The sequence below is a fragment of the Xyrauchen texanus genome, chromosome 6 (genome assembly GCF_025860055.1).
Source record: "Xyrauchen texanus isolate HMW12.3.18 chromosome 6, RBS_HiC_50CHRs, whole genome shotgun sequence".
In the NCBI taxonomy this organism is placed as follows: domain Eukaryota; kingdom Metazoa; phylum Chordata; class Actinopteri; order Cypriniformes; family Catostomidae; genus Xyrauchen; species Xyrauchen texanus.
In genome coordinates this window covers 36,910,545-36,932,075 of record NC_068281.1, presented here as the reverse complement: position 1 = coordinate 36,932,075, position 21,531 = coordinate 36,910,545, and the positions used below count along the sequence as shown (strand labels likewise).

Sequence of the window (21,531 nt, the reverse complement as noted above, 5' to 3'; positions counted from 1 at the left end):
GTTGCCACCGGCAACGCGCAAGTGGACTCTCGGCAGCTTCATGGAGGTGACTTTGCGGGTCTGCGGCTCGCCGTTAACCGTGGGCGTCCCTGAGGAGGACCCTATCTCTCCTCCCTCAGTGGTGACTCTCCAGTCACCCATGGCGCTTCCTGTCACGCCAGTCCCATCTGTCAGCGAGCTCACCCAGGAGCCAGCGCGGTCCACTTCGTCTGCCCGGAGAAGGAGGAGAAGACGGGCTTCCGCCTCCAGGCCCATGCCTGCCCCCGGTCAGCGAGCCCGCACCCACGCCTGTCACTGTGAGCGAGCCCACGCCTGTCACGGTGAGCGAGCCCGCGCCCTCATTAGCTCCGGTCAACCAGCCAGAGCCATTAGCTCCCGATGTCAGTGAGCTAGCGCCTGTCGCCTCAGCCGTCGTTGAGCAAGCACCTGTCGCCTCAGCTGTCAGTGAGCCAGCTCCTGTCGCCACCACCAGCAGTGAGCCAGCGCCTGTCGCCTCAACCGTCCCTGAGCCAGCGCCTGTAGCCTCGACCATCCCTGAGCCAGCGCCAGTAGCCTCGACCGTCCCTGAGCCAGCGCCAGTAGCCTCGGCCGTCCAAGAGCCAGCGCCTGTAGCCATGACCGTCCAAGAGCCAGCGCCAGTAGCCATGACCGTCCAAGAGCCAGCGCCAGTAGCCATGACCGTCCAAGATCCAGTACCTCTCGAGCCTCCCAGGGCTCCGTCTCTCGAGCATCTCAAGCCTCCCAGGGCTTCTCCTCCTGAGCCTTCCAGGGCTCCACCCCTCAAGCCTCTCGAGCCTCCCAGGGCTGCGCCTCTCAAGCCTCTTGAGCCTCCCAGGGCTCCGCCTCTCAAGCATCTCGAGTCTCCCAGGGCGTCACCCTCAAGTCACTTGAGCCTTCCAGGGCTCTGCCTCCCAAGGCACTCGAGTCGTCCAGGGCTCCGCCTCTCAAGCCTCTCGAGCCTTCCAGGGCTCTGCCTCCCAAGTCACTCGAGTCTTCCAGGGCTCCGCCTCTCAAGCCCCTCGAGCCTTCCAGGGCTCCATCCCTCGAGCCTCCCAGGGCCCCGCCTCTCAAGTTTCTCGAGCCTTTCAGAGCTCCGCCTCTCGAACCTCTTGAGTCTTCCAGGGCTCCGCCTCCAGAGCACCCCGAGCCTCCTACGGCTCTGCTCCCAGAGACTCCTACGGCTCTGCTCCCAGAGACTCCAAAGCCTACCAGGTCTTCGCCTCTGAAGCCTCTTTCGGCGCCACCTTCCTCGGCTCCACCTCCAGAGCTTTCCAGGTCTCCGCCCCTGAAGCCTCTTTCGGCGCCACCTTCCTCGGCTCCGCCTCCTGAGCCTTCCTCGGCTCCCCCTCCTGGGCCTGCCTCGGCCCGGCCTCCGGGGCCTCCCTTGGCTCCGCATCCAGAGCCTTCCAGGTCTCCGCCCCTAAAGCCTCTTACGGCGCCACCTTCCTCGGCTCCGCCGCCTGAGCCTTCCTCGGCTCCAGCTCCTGAGCCTCCCTCGGCTCCACCTCCTGAGCCTCCCTCGACTCCGCCTCCTGAGCCCCCAGAGCTTTCCTTGGTTCCGCCTCCCTTGGCTCCGCCTCCTGGGTCTCTCTCGGCTCTGCCTTCCTCAGCTCCACCTCCTGAGCTTCCAGAGCCCCCCTCAGCTCCGCCTCCTGAGCTTCCAGAGCCTCCCTCAGCTCCGCCTCCTGAGCCTCCCTCAGCTTCATCTCCAGAGCCCCTCTCAGCTCCGCCTCCGGGACCTGTCCCTGTCCGATGGCCACCTCCCCGGCCTCCTAGACCTGTCCCTGTCTTGTGGCCGCCTCCCAGGCCCCCTGAACCTGTCCCTGTCCTGTGGCCACCTTCCAGGCCTCCTGGACCTGTCCCTGCCCCTTGGACTACCCTCTTGCCCTCTGTGCCCCCCCCCGGACTTCCTGTCTGCCCTGTGTGCTCCCCTTGGACTGCCTCCTTGCCCTTGTACCTCCTTAGTCTGTCTTTGTGTCCCTTGTGCCCCCTTTGGTCTGTCTGTTCTCCCCTGCGTCTAGCCCCCCTCTTCCAGAAGGATGGGTAAATCATGAGACTTTTTAATTTTTGGATTAACTATCCACTTAAGCAATGCATGCTAATTGAGGAACACTTGATGGAAACATGCATATCTTGTAATTAATGAATTACATTGAAATGTAACTTTCAAAGGCTGAAGGGGAACGTGTTCAACATCACTAACATATTAGCACATTTTAGCAATGGTATTGAAATTGGTATCGAGAACTACTGAAATTTTGGTCATATGACAGCAGTAAAATTCAGTAAAATTGCTTTTCAGTCAGGTAAAAGGTTTGATCACTCTACATGATATCTCATGATAAAAAATACTTTTTATACTTTATTCTTTCAGACAAAGCAGTGTACAACACCTCTCTTGTTCCTCGTAAATGTATACAAACTCCAGGTATAATCCAGTTAAAAGTTATACTTATTTATCTTTTTAGATACTATACATAATTATTTGTAAAGAACTATCTGCTCTTGCATGGTGCCATCAGTTGCTTCTGTACTGTATGTGTTTGCAGGCAACACTGCCACCTGATGTTGATTATGATTAGGCCCATTGTCTGTCACATAGATTAAAATAGTCTTGACCCCAACTCATTTTTGGATAATTTTGCCAATGTTCAACAGACAACAATATTTAACTAATTCACATTTTTATTAAGTTTCACTTTAGAAAACACAAACTATATTGGCTATAAATATCAAGATTATATATAGTATCTTCCAACCTGAACACTATGCGGGGATGATCCCACTCACAAAATCGATGACAGCAACACAAGGATCCTGATAGGATGTTTGGTGTCTATTATTGTTATTCTGTTGGTCATAATAGTAATCATACTATGTGACAAGTCTGGCAAAAGATACCTGAGAAAATATGATGATCAACTTCAACATCAGGTGCAACATCTCCCCCAGTTTGAGTTTGAACCCTTCCATCCTTAAAAGAGAATATGACTTAGAATTTCATAAACACTCATGTTATAGAAAGCTGTGCAATGTGACATTATATAGTGCCCATTCACTCCTGTAATCCTGAGGTTGTTAGCACATATGATAACACCTCTGCTTTGTTGTAGGCCTCCCGGCAGATGCTGGACGATGAACTCACCACCCGTTTCTCAGTTCAGAGAGAGTCTTTCAGCCACCGTCACTCCTCTCTGTCCAGTAATATTGAATTAAACTCCACATACGAGTGGATTTTCCCACTGAAGTCTGAATATCAGAAGCCCCCCCAGCCGAACTACCAGAATTCCAGGCTACAGAAAATCTTGAGTTACTTAATGTCACCAGAAATATTCTTTGAAGATTGTTATTTCTTGTCATTCTAGGAGGGTGCTCATTATGTGTATGCTAATGGGATTAGTTCACCCAAAAATGAAAATTCTCTGATCATTTACACACCCTCATGCCATCCCAGATGTGTATGATTTTCTTTCTTCTGCAGAACACAAATTAAGATTTTTAGAAGTTCTGTAGGTCCTCAAAATGTAAGTGAATGGGGACCAGATCTCAGAAGACCCAATAAGCAAATAAAGGCGGCATAAAAGTAATCCATATGACTCCAATGGTAAAATCCATGTCTTCAGAGGTGATATGATAGGTGTGCGTGAGAAACAGTTAAATATTCAAGTCCTTTTTTACAATCCATCTCCACTTTCACTGTCATTTACACATTCAGCCAATGACTTAAATTGATGATTGATCTGTTTCTCATCCACACCTATCATATAATTTAGACATTAATTAAAGACATTAAACACATGAGACATTTGGATTACTTTTATGGTGCCTTTATGACATTTTCGAGCTTCAAAGTTTTGGTCACCCTTCACTTGGAGGACCTACAGAGCTGAAATATCCTTCTAAAAAAATTTATTTGTGTACTGGGGCCTGTTGCTATACATAAGTTGCAACTTAGCCTAGTTGTGGCGTAAATGGGCACTAAGTTACAATTTATGCACTACTAAATATTTTAGCATTGCATCATGAAATTTGGGTAGGAAGTAACTCTACTTCTGTTTTGGTTGACAGTCCTTTAGACATGTATGATGATGTTGGCATTTATACTCGTTCACATTTACAGGAGAAAACATTATGTAAAACGTACTTCTTCAGCATGAAACTGGTGCACTTTCCTGTGTACGCTGCCCGGTGTCAAGTTTAAACATACGAAATATATAAGATATAAAAATGAATAAATGTCTATTTTCTCAGCCTGTTGTATTTGTATTTATTTATTTATTGTCCCTTATTCATTTTAATGAATAAGGGACAATATTTAAAATGAATAAATGTCTATTTTCTCAGCCTGTTGTATTTGCATTTATTTATTTATTGTCCCTTATTCATTTTAGATACAGTTCCTGAATATTGTTGTTTACACAGGCCAAATATACCATTAAATAAATCTTGTTTTATTACATATATTTCAATTGGGTTATAATTTATTACAGCTGACAGTTATGTGAGCAAACAAGGTTTGAACATCAACCGTAACACGATCAAACAGAAATTCACAGCTTTTTAACACTTTTGAACAGCTTTGAAGGCTACAAATTTGAAGGCTGTTTTTTGGATAAAAGCAAGTAATCATCATATTATGCGACTACGCATTACTTTACAGAGAGCTTATGACTTAGTTAAGTCTTGCCTTAAGAACAGGTGGTGCAACCAAATTAAGCAATGACTTAGTTACAGTACATACTAATCAGTAGGTACTAAACCCTTAGTGTGAACTTCACGTATCAACTTCAGTGAGATCTTACGCACAGCTGGTGAAACTCTACCCTGAATCAGGCACAGAGATTAAGGCGATGAAATCACCTGTTTTTCAATTAATATAATAAAAAGCTGTATGAATAATTGCACTGCATTTTGCTTTACAGATGCTGTCCATTCATATTGACAATTTTAGGACATTCTAACATTTCCTCAAGGAAATCTTCATTTTTAGGGACAAATTCTTGAAAGAGATCAGGATAATGTCACAATTGAGAGACCCGAACATCATCTGTCTGCAGGTGATGTGTGTTGAGAGTGGCTTGGTGTGCATGATAACAGAGTACTTGGAGAACGGAGTTGCATTATGAGGAAGTTCAGGCTGATATATCTACTGATGACAACCATGCTGACCAGACCACCTTAGATCAACTTGAATTTTCATGATGGTCCAAGTTGGTTAATGCCGGTTTGGTGCTGGTCAACATTCATGGTATTTCTGGTGAAGCTGGTGGAACCAGGGAAGTCTTACTGGTTAAGCTAATTCAGAGGCCTGGTAGGCACCAGCATCCCTGGGGAACTGTATCCAAAACACAACAAATGCTGGTGACCAGAAATCTGATATATGGCTATTTATATTTAAAACACATACAGTGGCATGCAAAATGTATGTTACTGTGAATAGTTAAGTGAATAGAAGGTGAACTGATTTCCAAAAGGCATAAAGTTAAAGATGAAACATTATTTTCAACATTTTAAGCAATATTAGTGAATTATTTTAATGTTTTACAATTTTAGAGTCAAAAAAGGAAAGGAGCACCATGCAAAAGTTTGAGATTTGAGCTATCAGATAACTTTTACCAAGGTCTCAGAACTAAATTAGCTTGTTAGTGCTATGGCTTGGTCACAATCATTGTTTGGAAAGTGATGCAAATTTCAAAGGTTTATACATACTCTGACTCCTCAAATCTTGTCCCATCAATCAGCAGCCATGGGCTCCTCTAAGCTGCTGCCTAGCACTCTGAAAATTTAAATAATTGATGCCCACAAAACAGGAAAATTCTATAAGGTGATATCAAAGAGTTTTCAGGTAGCCGTTTCCTCATTTCTTCATGTAATTAAGAAATGGCAGTTAACAGGAACGGTGGAGTTCAAGTTGAGGTCTGAAATACCAAGAAAACTTTCAGAGAGCACTCCTCGTAGGATTGCTAGAAAGTCAAATCAAAACCACTGTTTGTGCACCGTTCTACTGTCTATCAGTGGATAGACCTCAAAAGAGCAGTGCATGCAAGATGACCCAAGAATCTCACAGATCTAGAAGCCTTTTGCAAGGAAGAATGGGCAAAAATCCCCCAAACATGAATTGAAAGACACTTGGCTGGCTACAAAAAGCTTTTACAAGCTGTGATATTTGCCAGGGGGTGTTACTAAGTACTGACCATGTAGGGTGCCCAAAATTTAGCTTCGGGCCCTTTTCCTTTTTTTGTTATTTTGAAACTGTAAAAGATGGATATAAAAAAGTTAAATTGCTTAAAATATTAAAGAAATGTGCCATCTTTAACTTAATGCCTTCTGGAAATGAGGCCATATTTTGCTCACTTAGCAATTCACAGCAAAATACATTTTGATCAGGGGACCCAAACTTTTGCATGCCACTGTATTTGTATGTTCATATATGGATTTAACTGATATACAAAATCGCATATTGTATATACATAGAACATATATTTTCTCAAATACCAGAGAGAGAGAGAGAGAATTTTCTGTGTGAGAGGGTGAGGTCAAGTGTTGATAAGCTGATTTTAATAACTTACAGTTTTCACTTGGTGGACAATAAAACAGGAGAAGAAAATCCCATATACTTACATTGAAGGAGGAACCATGCCATATCTAGACCAGAATATCAAAAAGATTTGGGGGTGGGCTCTTTTGATTTAGGCCACTGAGTAACCACCTAGCAACCACCCAGAACATTCTAGCAACCGCATACCAATGTGTTAAAAAAAAAAACTAAACACTTAGAACTTCAGCACTGTGAAGGTTTAGCATGCATTGGCACTTTCTCTAAAAATATACTTAATCTTTTTCCAACACAAGTTCAGTTGGCATATAATACCAAATTGAATATTGACTATCTTACTTACTATTAAGACTATCCTAATCAACATGGCCTCTCAGATTGCCTCTGGAATGAAGTATCACCATGATCTTGCCACTCGCTTAGTGGGTGCAAATTATATCATCAAGATTGCTGACTTTGGCATGAGCAGAAATCTGTACCGTGGAGATTACTACCACATCAAGGGATGAGCTGTGCTGCCCATCCGCTGGATGTCCTAGGGGAGTATCCTATAGGTAAACCTGAAGTAAATCTGCAGTGCAAAGCCAACTCTGTTTAAAAAACGTTGCAAAAGTTGTTTGTACAGGGTAAATTCACCATGGCCAGTGATGTCTGGGTATTCATGTGTGACTTTATGGGAGATTCTAATCTTTGCAAAGAGCAGCCATTTGCTCAGTTCACAGATGAACAGGTGGTCGAAAACACGGGCAGGTTCTTTAGAGATCAAAGCAAGCTGGTGAGACTCAAGCAAGCAATCAACAGCTCTTAATACTGGCTACCTAAAACTTCTGATCTCTGTATAAATCAATTTCAAGACATTTTTACACATGAGTACCAGTTTTTATTTCTGAGAGGTCATGTGACAGCAATGTAGCATTCGTATAAGCAGTTTGAAGTATTTATCGTACTGCATACTGTTTTAAATACTATACTTTTAAAAAGAAATAGTATGCATTATTCAGTGCAATCTGTGCACTATTGTTCCATTCACCACACTGCCTGATGAGATACATGCAATGACTTGTAAAAACAGAAGGTGTCAGTGATGAGCTGTTTTTGATTCGTTCAAGTCTATCTGCTTAGGCCTTCTGCTGTCCTGAATCAGTCTACTCTACAGCCTCATGCTCGGCTGCTGGAAGAGAAACGCCAAAACAAAAAACGGCCCATTTTCCTGGAGATCTACAGCACACTGATGGAATTCCAAGTTTAAGTCCCATACTGGTAGTCACAGAAAAGCCACATTGTTTCCACACACATTCAGCCCTTCTAGTGGTTCAAACCTTATGAATCAGCCCTGCTCACAGATGTGCTGGCATCTGACTAAAAAGAAAAAACATTCCTATTTTTCAGTATACATTAATGAGAAATCATAAATTTAACTTTTCTGCAAATATTGCATGCGCATGTTCTAAATACTAAGGTTCTGGGAAATAAATATCCAGAATATTTTTAATTATTTCATACATTGTCTATCTATATAGGTTTTTGTTTGATTTCTGGATCACCTCAGAAGACATTTATGCTTTGTTTTGTTATAGTTTTTTTTTCTTTCAATTGTACAGTCACCACATCTTTGATTTTATTGTCATTTTTTTAATAAATACATTTATCATGGTTTTGATGAGACATGCCTCCTTTTTTGGAAATATTAAAAAATATATTTTTTTAACTATTGTGTTGGCATTAATCAGATGATATTTGTTATCATCTTTATTATCTTAAAATTGGAGAATTTGCATACAATAGGCCTATTTCTCTTGTAGACTATGAAATCAGATTATTCCCCATGTGCCACATGAATATAATAAATAAAAACAAAATTAATGCATGCAATTTGATGCCAGATCAGTTCATTTAGGTACATTTTACCAAAATGTAATGTTCTTTTCACTTGAGCAGAATTTAAAACTTGCAAAAGCATACCAGCAAGCTACAGAAAACATACTGTCAAACAGTGTCCAAAATTTTTAATCAAGGGACCCCATGATCTGATTTTCATGGCGATTTTGTATATTTATGATGGCATTAAAACATTAGAAATATACTGTGTGTCATCCTTTCATTTCAAATACTTCATTCAATAAATTCATTTATAGCCTATAGTTCTCCATATGAATAATTAGATTGAGGAATATTACCTGCTACCTATACATTTAAATCAACATCAGCCCATATTTTATGACATAATATGTCAGGACTAGAATAGAATTAAGAACTACATTAGATGTTACAAATAAAAAAAATATTAATTTAAAAAAAGCCTCCCAATTAATTACAGGCGCGTTTTCTTTATTTATTTTGGCATTTTTGCCCTAGAGACAATTAATCGTCACAACGCAGCCATTTATATATTATACAGCTTTGCATATTGAGCCTTGGATTCCTACATGGGAAACATCGTAACAAGCCAATACACTGTTAGGGACGGTCAGTGATAAACAACAAGTGCAAGTGGCATGAAGTCAAGTTTTTGTCAAGTCAAGTCATTTTTATTTATATATCGCTTTTCACAAGACACATCGTTTCATAGCGGCTTTATAAATGAGTGCTGTAAGCTCTGTAATATGTTTTTGTATGGCTTTAGGCATATTAAAAACAACCTGGCCATCTTTACGCGTTCCCTTAATTCACAGTAATATTTAAGCGCGCGAGCAGAAAAACAAAACATCCTATCGCGTGACGCGTGATGACGTCATTCACCGACAATGATGGCGACCTCAAGAGCTCCTGCCTCAGATATCAGACAGAAAAAACGTCTGTCTAGAGTTCATTCGCCCCTTTAAACAACGGCTTAAACTTCAAAACACCCGAAGGGATAATAAGGAATATTGGGGTCGGTTGGTGATGAATATCGCAATATTTCCATTGAATATGTTTCTCGACGAGCAGCGAAAAACAGCCGTTAATCTGAGGGTGATGATTCACTGGTAATTTTCCAGCAGCGTTAGTCTCTCCTCAGACAAAAACACCCCGAAATATTTATAAACATGAAATTTACCGAGCACCTGTCAGCCCACATCACCCCGGAGTGGAGGAAACAATACATTCAATATGAGGTAAGATCGAAGAAAACCAACGCTGAGCTGTTTCATCTCAGTCAAAAACCAATCGCCCGTCATTATAATACAATTTTAGGACAAAAGACTGGTTTACCTCCATATTTATGTAATTAACTGCTGTCAGACCTGTAAAGCGAACAGCTGGTAGCATTAAAGCTAAGGTGAGTCTGTGAATATCAGTGATGAGTGCGATTTGGATATATGTGTGAGCTAATCGTGACAAAATCGCCCTCATCACTGATATTCACAGACTCACCTTAGCTTTATTATATTTGTTAAACTGCTTCTCTATGTAGTATTGTAGGGCTGCAACTATTTATTATTTTGATCATCGATTAATCGAAGATTATTTGCCGATTATTGCAACGATTAATCATTAGGTCTTAACCGATTATTCTGCTTGTGCCTGAATTAAAAGGTTATATTAAACTTGCTTACTAACAATAAAGAGGACAAAATCATTTTTTTTAAATGCCTCTAAATGACATTCTCTGAATTAAAGGGGGTAAATATTTTTTATTAAGTTTAATTCAGTAAAGAAATTTACTGCAAAAATCCTTTTGTTATCAAGTGTTTTTGTCTTGTTTTCCATTTAAAATGGTCTAAAAATCCTTAAAACAAGATACATTTACTTGAAGCAACATAGAAGATATTTAGACATGTTTTAAGAGAATTCATCTCAAATGTAAAATATAAGTGTATTTTGTATATAAGTGTATTTTTTCACTTGTTATACTTCTGCGAGTGCAGTAAAGACAAAATATATTTATATTCAAGATCTATTCTCTAAAAACAAGTCTAAATATCTTTATATGCTGCATCTTTTTTAAAGGATTTTTAGATATTTTAAAATATTTGCATTTTTGATATTATATTTAACATTCTCTGAGAACAATTTTTTCTTCTGCAGTATAGCTGCTAAAGAAAATTAATGTTGTTTTAAAGGAGTTTTAGATCTTTATATTTGAAAACAAGCCAAAACAAAATTTAAAACATATTTTGTTGCAGTGTATATTGGGGCGAAGACTACCCTCTCTCACCTTTGTTCACTTCAGTCAATCTTTAACTCCAAACTAAAAACAAACACTCACTTATTGCTAAAGCTGCGTATTGCCAATTTTCTTCATGATAAGAAATGTACAGTGACATATATTGATTCAATAAGTCGCGAGCTATCACGTTATAATCTAGCTGCATTAAGCGTGCAGCTCGAGGGACGAGCATTCCTGCGACAGAGTGTACATCAGCCGGGTGCAGTTTCAATCTCCCCCCCTTTGATCTGAATATTTGAACTTTAATAAAGCTGTAACACATTAAATATAACTGCATTTAACATGGGGTGTTTCCTTAAAAGAGCTCCCGCTTTGCTTATTCCACAACTAGAGTGCTTCTGTATTTAATTATTTTGTATTTTTGCATTATAATTCCCCTCATACTTTGCAATCTACATCACCTGAAACGGTTTGGAAAGTTTAGAGTGCATCTGGACTGTGAGCTGTGTAATTCTTCCTCTCCTCATTCATGCGTGAAGTGTAGTTCTGCTCTTGTGCGTCATCCTTAGAGTTTAATGTGATCTCATTTCACATTAATTGAGATCAAACGACTATTCGACAATGAACATTTTTGTAGACAAATTTATTGTCGATGTTGTCAATAATGTCGACTAATCATTTCAGCCCTACATTATAGTTATATATTTCTTTATTCAGTATAGTTTTATATTTTGATATAGTATATATATGATTTGAGTATTTATATATACTGAAGAAGGGGACAGTTGTATCATATGTCACTCAAACAGTGACCTGTTTACCAGTGCTGCATCTCTGGATTTAATTGTACAGAAACCACTGATCAGTCAGCTTGGGCATTAAAATTATGCTTTTTTTGGCATGCATATCTGCATATAAAACTGTTTGATAGCCAATGCACACTTTCACGCAGTAATGAATGCCTAATCTTATTTTTAACCATTAATATTTTAGTTGATCAATTGTAGCTCTGTTACAGTACTGGTCAAAATCTGGCATTGTGTTGCTTGAATAAAATCTTGAGCTTTTTGGTTTCTATTTAGTAAAATAGTGCACGTGGGAGAGGCAGTCCATTAAACATTGTATTAAACCTTCAATCAGTTTGATCAAGTTGGCATGCCTTTCTTGTTTTTCAGGTCTATAATTACTTTCAGGATGCCAGTCTTTCACAACAAACATTTATGATGATGCACACCTTCACAGAGCAATGCTTTGTAGATTATATAATTTTATTATTTCACATGAGCGCATAGGAGGCTGTTTTCTTTGTCTCTGACAGTGGGCTAATTCACAGGGCTTTAGTGTACTGCAGCTCCTTCAGGGTTTAATGGCCTACACATAATGAGATTATTGCTTTTTCCATGGACACGTGCTAATTAATTCGTCATCATCCTTATTTGAGAGTAGTACACAGCTTATTGCATTTGTAAACGGGTGTATGACTTTTTTTCTTTTGCAGAACACATGAAGATTTTTAGAATATCTCAGCTCTGTAGGTCCATACAATGCAAGTGAATGGTGAACAAAACTTTGAAGCCACAAAAAGCACATAAAAGCAGCATAAAAGTAACCCATTTGACTCTAGTGTTTTAATCAATGCCTTCTGAAGTGATCCAATCAGTTTTGGATGTGAACAGACCAAAATGTAACTTATTTTTTACTATAAATCTTAACGTCAGCAGTCTCCTTGACCATCATGATAGCAAGCTCGATTACACGTCCTAGAACCATCTAGCGCTCTGTGCATACGTCAAGCAAGTGTAATCAAGCTTGAAATCATGGTTGTGCCTTGAGACTGCAGTGGCAAAATGTACACTGAAAAAGGAGTTCTATTTCGGTCTGTTCTCACACAAAATCATTTGCATCGATTAAAACACTAGAGTCATATGGGTTACTTTTATGCTGCCTTTATGTGATTTTTGAAGCTTCAAAGCTTTGGTCACCATTCACTTGCATTGTATGGATCTACAGAGCTGAAATATTCTTCTAAAAATCTGTGTTTGTGTTCTGCAGAAGAAATAAAGTCATACACATCTGGAATGTCATTGGAGTAAACGATGAGAATTTTAGGCAAACTGTCCCTTTAAGATCATCCTGTTTATTCCATGTGCTCTCACCTGCTGCTGTTTTTCTTAATTCTGTTTTGTAACATCAGACTTTCAGACTTTGTCTCTGGGAGCTATGGTTGTGTGTTAATTTGTTATATTCTGAACTGTTGCTGTGACCTTTATTTTGTGTCATAGTGTTTTGACAAAGCTGATGTCAGCTTATTTAGAGATATGAGCATTTCTGCTGATTTTTGGGTTCTATCACATGATCCATGATGCTTAGAAAGAGAAGCATGAGAAAGTGTTTCTCTATCTCAAACAGTCTTGAAAAACAAGACTGTGTGTGTTTTTTTTAAAGGCAAGCCTGCCTGTGTTAGAGCTTTTTCTCAGTTATTGGAACTCTGTATATGCTGGCCTACGTGTCAAGCTATACATGCCTGCTGTTAGAACAAGTAAACATCCCTCATGCCTGTCAGATTTCTCCCTGCAGGCCAATGATCTCCTCTAACCTCAATTTCTAACACCAAACAGTATAACATGGACTACAGGACTTTTTGCTGTACAGCACCCGGGTGACCTCTGCACAACTGAACCCATCCCCCTCCCCCTGATGCGTTTACACTTGAATAGGACATCTCCATTTGAATATCATCGCACTCTATGCTCGCTGTTATGTGCAACAAGCAATAGGCAAAATAGAAAATTGTAATTTGTTATTGCATGACACCCAGTCTTTGCCTCTCATAACATTCAATTCCAACTGTGAGCTCACAACTCAAAAAAATGAAATTGTTTGACCTGGGGCTGACCTAGGCATTGGCATCATGAGGAATTTAACAAGTCTGATTCCTTAATGGTTCCATTCTTCTAGTATTTTAAAAATGCAATTCATATTGGTTTTCTTAAACTTGCTTGTCTAATCTTGCTAGGCTATTAACTGGCTCTGTTTTACATGTGATTAAAGGGAGTTTTTTTTTTTTTTTATCTCTCTCTTGTCAATATCTTGTGATGTAACAGCGAGGAGTGATGATAGCCAATAGAGAGCTAACAAAATATTGATGTGTTGTTATTGATGTGTGCATTCCACAGGCACAGTTACTGCCTCTCCCACAGCCTGTTGCGGGGTAGATGAGCAAAATTATTCCTGTATGAAATACATTTTAACGAGGAGGTTGCGAACTTGTCAGCCTTGTCGCATTTTGCGGGTGGCAGGTGCTAGTTTCACCCTGGCCACTTCCCAGATCCATGGTTTTGCCGTATCCCAATATTGTCGATCATCATTTGTTCACAATCGGTATGGGGTCTTTGTAAGACATCGTCATATCGCCCAGCCCTACAGAATTATATATAACCATTGATCTAGTGCACTTTAAAATGCACCTTGGCCCAAATCACTGCTTAAATGAAAAAAACACAAAGGTTAGACTAAAAAAATATATTATTTTAGAAGCCCACAGAGATTCAGTGTTTTGAGTTTTCTGTTTCAACTAAAATCCAAATAGTAATTGAAAAGTGTTTTTCCAAAATGTTTTTTTTTTGGAGGTAGATGGCAGCTCCATGTGACTATGCATGTTAAAACATAGGTTTTCAGATGAATATGCACTTTATGCTAAGCTGTGTCTAGACTTAATTACTCACTGTTGCTAATTAGAAAAGTAAAGTCATTCTCAGTAGCCTCTTTTGTAACCAATGCTTTGTCATTTTTTTCTATTTTCTTTCTTTTGTACTAGGGCATTATTAGGATGTGTTTCTAGATTATTGAAATGGAATTGATGGAACAAAGTTAAAAACAGCCATTTCCTCTATCATGCGTTTAGATTTAGTACTTCCTCTTCTGTACTCAAGGACTCATTCCCGTTCTGTCTCATTCTCTCAGCATCCTGGCAAAAGATCCCTTGTCTGTCAGCATGGGCACTGGGCCAGTCTCATGCTGCTGTGTAATATGAAAGCCAATTGTGTGATCTCTGAAATCTCTGGTATCACATATTGTTCTCTTCTCCACAGGCTTTTAAAGAAATGTTGTATGCTGCCCAGGACCAGGCCCCATCAGTTGAAGGTAAGTGTTACTAATAACACCTGCATGTGTCTGTTTTCATGCAGACATGCATCTTATTTGGCCCCAAAGTAAAGGTAAAAATAGATAGATAATAGACAGACAGACCGAAAGAAAATGAAAGAGAAAAAAGAAAGCTTACAAATCAACCCATAAACTTAAGAAGTGTGCTTTAAATCCAGAACTGGGTCAAATTCACAAGTCTGATATACAGTAAGTGCATACTGTATATGCTTTAATAGTAATAGTGTAATCCCCTCTCATTCCAACTACTATTCAAAATGCACAGTACACACCAGCAACTGCTGACTGGCTACTTCTTCATGCCACTGAATAAGTATCATGCTTAAAACAGCCCAAGCAACTGTTATTAGTCCAAAAAGAATGTGGCAAAGTGATCTGGAACTCTAAAACAGTCATCAAATCTGGAACTGCTTTGTGAACATTATTCAGTGCAGTGCCATATTTAGTCTTGATGGGGAAAAAATAAAATTAAAACCCCCCAAGAAAACACAAAGTGTGAAAATTAGATATGATGTACATGGACCCTTACAGCTTTATATAATGCATGCCATTCAAGAGACTGTAAGTCTAGCTCTCACAGTCTCATTTTCATGCCTGTGAAAAATGAAATTTGCCACAGCTGTTAATAAGGTCTATAGCCATTCAGTTAGCCGAAAATTAATCAACACCTTGAAACGTTTGTCAACAGTCAGAATTAAAGGAAAAGTTCACCCAAAAATGAAAATTCTCTCATCATTTACTCACCCTCATACCATCTCAGAGTTGTATGACTTCTTCAAAAAAATCTTTGTTTGTGTTGTGCAGAAGATCTCAGCTTTGGAAGTACAATGCAAGTGAATGGGTGGCAAAATTCTGAAGCTCCAAAATCCACGTAAAGGCAACATAAACACTCCAGACAACTTTGGTGGTTAAATCCATATCTTCTGAAGCAATATGATAGGTGTGGGTGAGAAACCTCAATATTTAAGTCATTTTTCTTTCACTTTCTCCTGTGTTTGGTGATTCACATTCTTCATACATATCGCCCAATACTGGGCAGGGAGGATAATTTATGTCAAAAAATTGCTTAAATATTGATCTGTTTCTCACCCACACCTATCATATTGCTTCAGAAGATATGGATTTAACCACCAAAGTTGTCTGGAGTGTTTATGTTGCCTTTACGTGGATTTTGGAGCTTCAGAATTTTGCCACCCATGTCTGAACACCTATATTTAACCACTGGAGACATATGGATTACTTTTATGCTGACTTGATGTGGATTTTGGCGCTTCAAAATTTTAGCACCCATTCACTTGCATTGTTAGGACCTACAGAACTGAGAGATTCTTCTAAAAATCCTAATTTGTGTTCTGCAAAAGAAAGAAAGTCATACACATCTGGGATGCCAGGAGGGTAGTAAATCATGAGAGAATTTACATTTTTGGGTGAACTACCCCTTTTTACCATGGTGTAGTTCAGTCGGCTTTTGATGCTCTCCTTCGTTAAACTTAATGGTTTGATCGTAGGAGTTATGTATCTATCCATTTTTTTCCTCTCTCTGTTCAGTCTAGTTGCTTTTATTAAACAGACCCATTCAATAGGGGAATAGTTTATCAACATCAATAAAAAGCCAAAATCAGTAATCAGTCAGAATCGATGATAATCATTAATCGAGGAAGGGCAAAGGTTAACCTCAGCTTTAGCAAATTTATGGGGTCATAGTTTCATCACATAACAGCGTAGCACAGAGCTGAGTTTGCATTAGTATGCCTGATAAGCACACACAATTTATATATATATATATATTATTTTTGGTTTTTTCCCACATTCGGGCATGAAATTTAACCTGTTAATAGTATATTCTGAAATTGCTTGGCTTGTAAGTTGCTGGTGTTTGTACAAAAATAAATGGCTGTTAATGTCTCTGCCACCCTATTCTTCTGGGTTTTAGTGCACCTCTATGTTTCATTTGCTGTTTCAGCAGTTGCAGAATGTTCTTTCTTTGATGTCATGGTACTTTACTGTTTTTTGCTTACATATTAATAAGACTGGCGTGAACAACATTCACTTCTCTGTAATGAATTAAAATGTAATTAAACCTAAGCATTTTTCTTGCACACAATCAATTCTGTGATATGCCTTCCACAGTATAAAAATAGAAATGCACTAAAATAGCACCAATTCAAGAAGCATTAGTTATTTCCCAAAGTCTAAGTGGAAAGTTGACTTAATTAAAATAACTAGTCCCCATAGGTTGTGTATTCATTGTAATGGGCATTAAATCTCTTTAACTCTCATCCTCCACAATATTAATCACCTGGCTGACTGTGGCTATCCACTTTGTAACAGCAATCGTGAAGCGACATTCATGATTCACGTGAAGGCATCAGCACCAGCGTCAAGCGCTGCTTTGAACTCAACATGAAAAGCAGGGGTTGTGGGGAGGTTGGCTGGAGTAACTAAACAAAATACTGACACATTTATCAATGGAGTACGTAATGGAGTTATGTTTTGTATTAATAATTTTCTAATAAATTATAAAACCAAAAATATAAATGGTGGGATAATTTACACTATACAGGGAAATTGACCAAAAAACAAAACAAAACATGGATTTAGGTTAAATTCACTGGTTCAGAAACGTAATTGTGTAGAAGAAATAGGATAAATGCGTAGTGCATTGTGTTGAATAGAAGAATGGACGACTGTAAGAGGACTGAAAATCTTTTCCAAACATTCTTTGTATTTATGGTGTACGGGGAGGTTAGTTCATAATAAAAATAATAGGCTACTGTTGTTAGATTAATTATTGATCCAATATTAAAAAAAGGTTTATAATTTCTTTCTTTATGCAAACTAACACAAGCACACGGTAAGTAGACTGATGATTTTGCATAATAGATTTGCATATCATCATGGGAAAATTTACTAAACCATTTATTGAAATCTAAATAAAATCTGTCATCTATACAGGCGCATGCTAAATGTCAGATTTTTAAACCAAGCAGGCTCACAGTATTAAAAAACTTAATGTGTAACACGTTCAAAACAAATAATGATCGTGAGTCAAGACACAGTATCGCCTACCTTCCAAGTGTATTCTCCAAATATTCCACCATATGCATAATATATAGTAATTGGGAAAGAAAAGAACAACACACTGCACATGTAATCTGAGAGGACCTCTGTTACACATTTGGTATTATTACAGTCAATTTAATTGATTATTATATTCTGTAGTCTTCAAAGTTTCAGCATAATTTTGATGCATTTTTACACCCCTTTATACTATTATTTAGCATTTAAAATAAAATGGTCATTTGGGTGTGCAAGGTTTCATTTTGCATGGCATTTTAGGGGCACCTCATGCAAAACGGCAGGGGCTTGAGCCCCTAGAGTCACCCTCTCTGCACGTGCTCGGATAGCAGATAATATCCTAACCTAAAATCAGTGTAAGTTTACCATAGCCTAACCTAAAATCAGTGTAAGTTTACCTCTCTTCTGCACACCTGTGAAGTATTGTTATCCTTGGCTCCAGAGTGTAACCGAATTGCTTTGTCAGGATATCATGTCTAAACATATGGAATAAAGGAAACCTTTGTCTCGACTGTAGCCTTCATGCTAACGGTTCAAGTTCCCGGGGCTTAGCCCAAGACCCACAGCTGATGGGAAACTTATGGAAGATTGTTCCAGCTCTCAGATAAGCAATGATTTGCATCCAAAGGTTACAGCACTAAATCACATGCACATGTCCCGATGCTCATTTTTCCTACAATAGTGCTAAAGTTCACAAGAGCCTTAATCCTACATACTGCATTGTGTTTTTTCTAAGCGGTGGGATGAAGGTAGTTATGATTATCTAGAAATGACTATAATCTTCTGTCAAAGTGTGTGGTTTCTCTGGGTGGTGGCAAGTGTACTTAATGGGATTGTTTAAATGAAGCTATGATTGTGGAGGGGAAATTGTAGGAGCAGGGTTTTGGTTAATAAGATGCTGATTATTTTGATGACGTATGCCAGAAAGGGCTGATGTGTGAAGTCATAAACCTCTAATTTTGAGGTTTTGTGTGCAAAGTTATATGCATGATTATGACAGCCTTGACAGTGAGATCATGGGCTACAGACTCCAGACTTAATGCAGATGAGAGGTTTCATCCCAGTATGTGAGCTTTTCAGCATACAGGTATGCCTCCAAAGCTCCAATATCTAGGTGCATTTAAGCAGGTTTATCAAGAGTTTAATTAGCGATGCACTAGTCAGGACAATTGAGTCCAATGCAATCACTGACATTTTAACGGCGTGATCGGCCGATATGATCTGTTCACCATTATTTATTTTTTAAAGTGCCCTGTTGTCACACTTTTACTTTTTTTTTTTACTTTTACTTTTACACTTATAAGCCCACACTTAAAAAATGACATTCAATTTACATTAATTGTGAAATGCTAACATTTAATTGTAAACTGTTATAAATAGTTCTGTTGTCACTATCAAAGATCAGTGTGACATACTGGCTCCAGTGAGAAATCATTAGTATCTCTGATTTGTTTACAGTCTTTGGCATTTTGTTATAATGCAAATACTAATTATTAAGCAAATATGTGAAGACATTGTGCCTTTACTGAAGGTTAAACTGTAATTGCGTTTATTAGTAATATTGCGCAAACATACAGATATAGCTCTGATTTAAATTTGGGTTCTCACCAAATATCGCTGGGATGCAACACATGTTGGAGCGAGTGAAACTGAGAGCATGCATATTTGCTCAAACTGCTGTCTGACTGTCATGATTAACTTTCCATCAAGATTTGTATTTGCATCTTTCTTTGTTTTTTAATTCATTCTTACATCTGTTTGCAGTTTCTTTGTCCTCTAACTGACAGCAAGTCATAATGGGAAAATGGGCACCTTCAAATTTATACACATCCAATATTATATTTTTTAAAACAAACTGGCATATTCGTTTGAGTTACTGCATGTCTGAAAGTGTAAATCTGCAATTGCCAATAATTCACCCTCCAGTGGCTTAGGGCTGGGCGATATGGCCAAAATTGTTATCACGATAGTCTTTTTCATATTGGTTGATGTCGATATTTATCACGATATACATGTACACATTGCACTTTCTTTATTTTATTTCAAAGTTGATGGTAGAAAAGAAGAAAAAAATAATTTTAAACAGTCAAAATAGTCTTTACAAAACTGCACAGAGGGTCCAGAGACGGCCAAAGCAGTGGAGTCTGCAGGATCTTTTACCAATTTTACCGTCTTTTACCATTTATCAATTGAAATTGAATGTTAAAAGATCATCTGTTTGTTCTGAAGCATAGTGACAGCAGTCCAGTATTTGTTGGAATATTTTTACATTAAAATGAAATATTTTTAATATTTCTTTAGATTCAGATACCCAAGTATGGGGCATAGAAGACCTTGTGACTGTGGAATGATGCTGAATGTGGGTTTTTTTTTAATGTAAAAAACATTTGTATATATTCATTAAAAGTGAGAGACTAGTCTACCAACTAGTAATTTTAGCCTTTCCTTATCCATTCCAGACATCTAATTAATTTTCACAAAATTAGAACAGAAATTGATTTGTTTATTATTAAAGGCTCGTAACATGCTGATTAATTAAGATACATTTAGAAGGGAAAAACGTTATGGTGTAAAAGGTGCTTTGAAACCACGTTAACTCATGCGGTGCTTCATGTCTACACACATGCAGGACAAAGAGGCAAAGCGTGCGGAGCGGGACAGGGCAGAAATGATGCATTTTGTTGCTAGAGAACAATATTCAAGATTTCAGCACAGAAAGATCAGAGCTGTTGTCCACATCACTGTTGTTCTGTCGTGCTCTTCACTAGAGACGATGAGAGGGTCATGAAGTCTTGCGGTGCGGATGGAATCAATCCGGTGTCCGACGTAACCTAATTGTTATCAAGGCTGATAGCATTAGCAAGTTCAACCAGTCTGACCCTACATTACCACTGGCACAAGGTGTGTCGTAGGATTGGCAGCGGTGCGAAGCAAGCTCTCTCCTAGTGCTGTGAGTACCTTTTGAGTGGATTTCGTCCGCCCCAGTGGAAACGCAGCCTGAGAAAGTCGAACTGCTTGTGTTTTAGCGACACGCAGTAAATATAGAATATTCCTCAAAAGCTTATTGTGGATTTTCTTTATTGTTATCTATATCGATATCGTTTTATCGCCCAGCCAGCCCTACAGTGGCAGCAATGTCATGCTTCGAGGGCCTAGCAAGTGCTCATTCATTATAGTAGCTGTGTATGTCTAATTTTGCATGTGCTGCAATTAAGAAAATGAGCGGCCCTTAATCTAAGCACAATCGGCCAATCACCAATAACAGATTTAAGACTAATATCGGCTAAAAGCAATAATCTAAAACCTCCTGAAAGTTCTTGTGATATGTTCAAGCATTCGCTGAAGATACTTTGAAGTTCCCAAGTGCTGAGCCAATCTGTAGATTATTTTCTCTCTCTGGAGCTCCAGCTACGTCTAGTGAGCTGTGTATGTTCATCCCTGCCGGGCAGATATGAAACTGAGCTGTGTGTGTTTCCATAGCAGGCCAGCAACAATGACCCTGCTGAATGTCTCACAGGGGAGGGTTACCTAAACCAGTACTAAGAGGGACCCCCTATGGTAAAGCTGGAATAGACTGGATTGGTAACAAAAAATAATAATAATTATATATTCATTCTGATTCTAAAACCTTCAGTATTAAAAT

At 39.0% G+C, this 21,531-nt stretch overlaps 1 protein-coding gene across 1 annotated transcript in view; it reads left to right on the top strand.

Moving 5' to 3' along the window:
• Positions 1-9,306: 9,306 nt before the first annotated feature.
• Positions 9,307-21,531, top strand: part of LOC127644704 (xenotropic and polytropic retrovirus receptor 1 homolog) — a 33,716-nt gene continuing 21,491 nt past the window's right edge. Inside the window, exons 1-2 of the mRNA XM_052128028.1 lie at positions 9,307-9,651; positions 14,738-14,789. Of these exons, the coding sequence (XP_051983988.1) occupies positions 9,583-9,651; positions 14,738-14,789 (121 nt within the window). The 5' untranslated portion in view covers positions 9,307-9,582. The remainder of the gene's footprint in view (positions 9,652-14,737; positions 14,790-21,531) is intronic.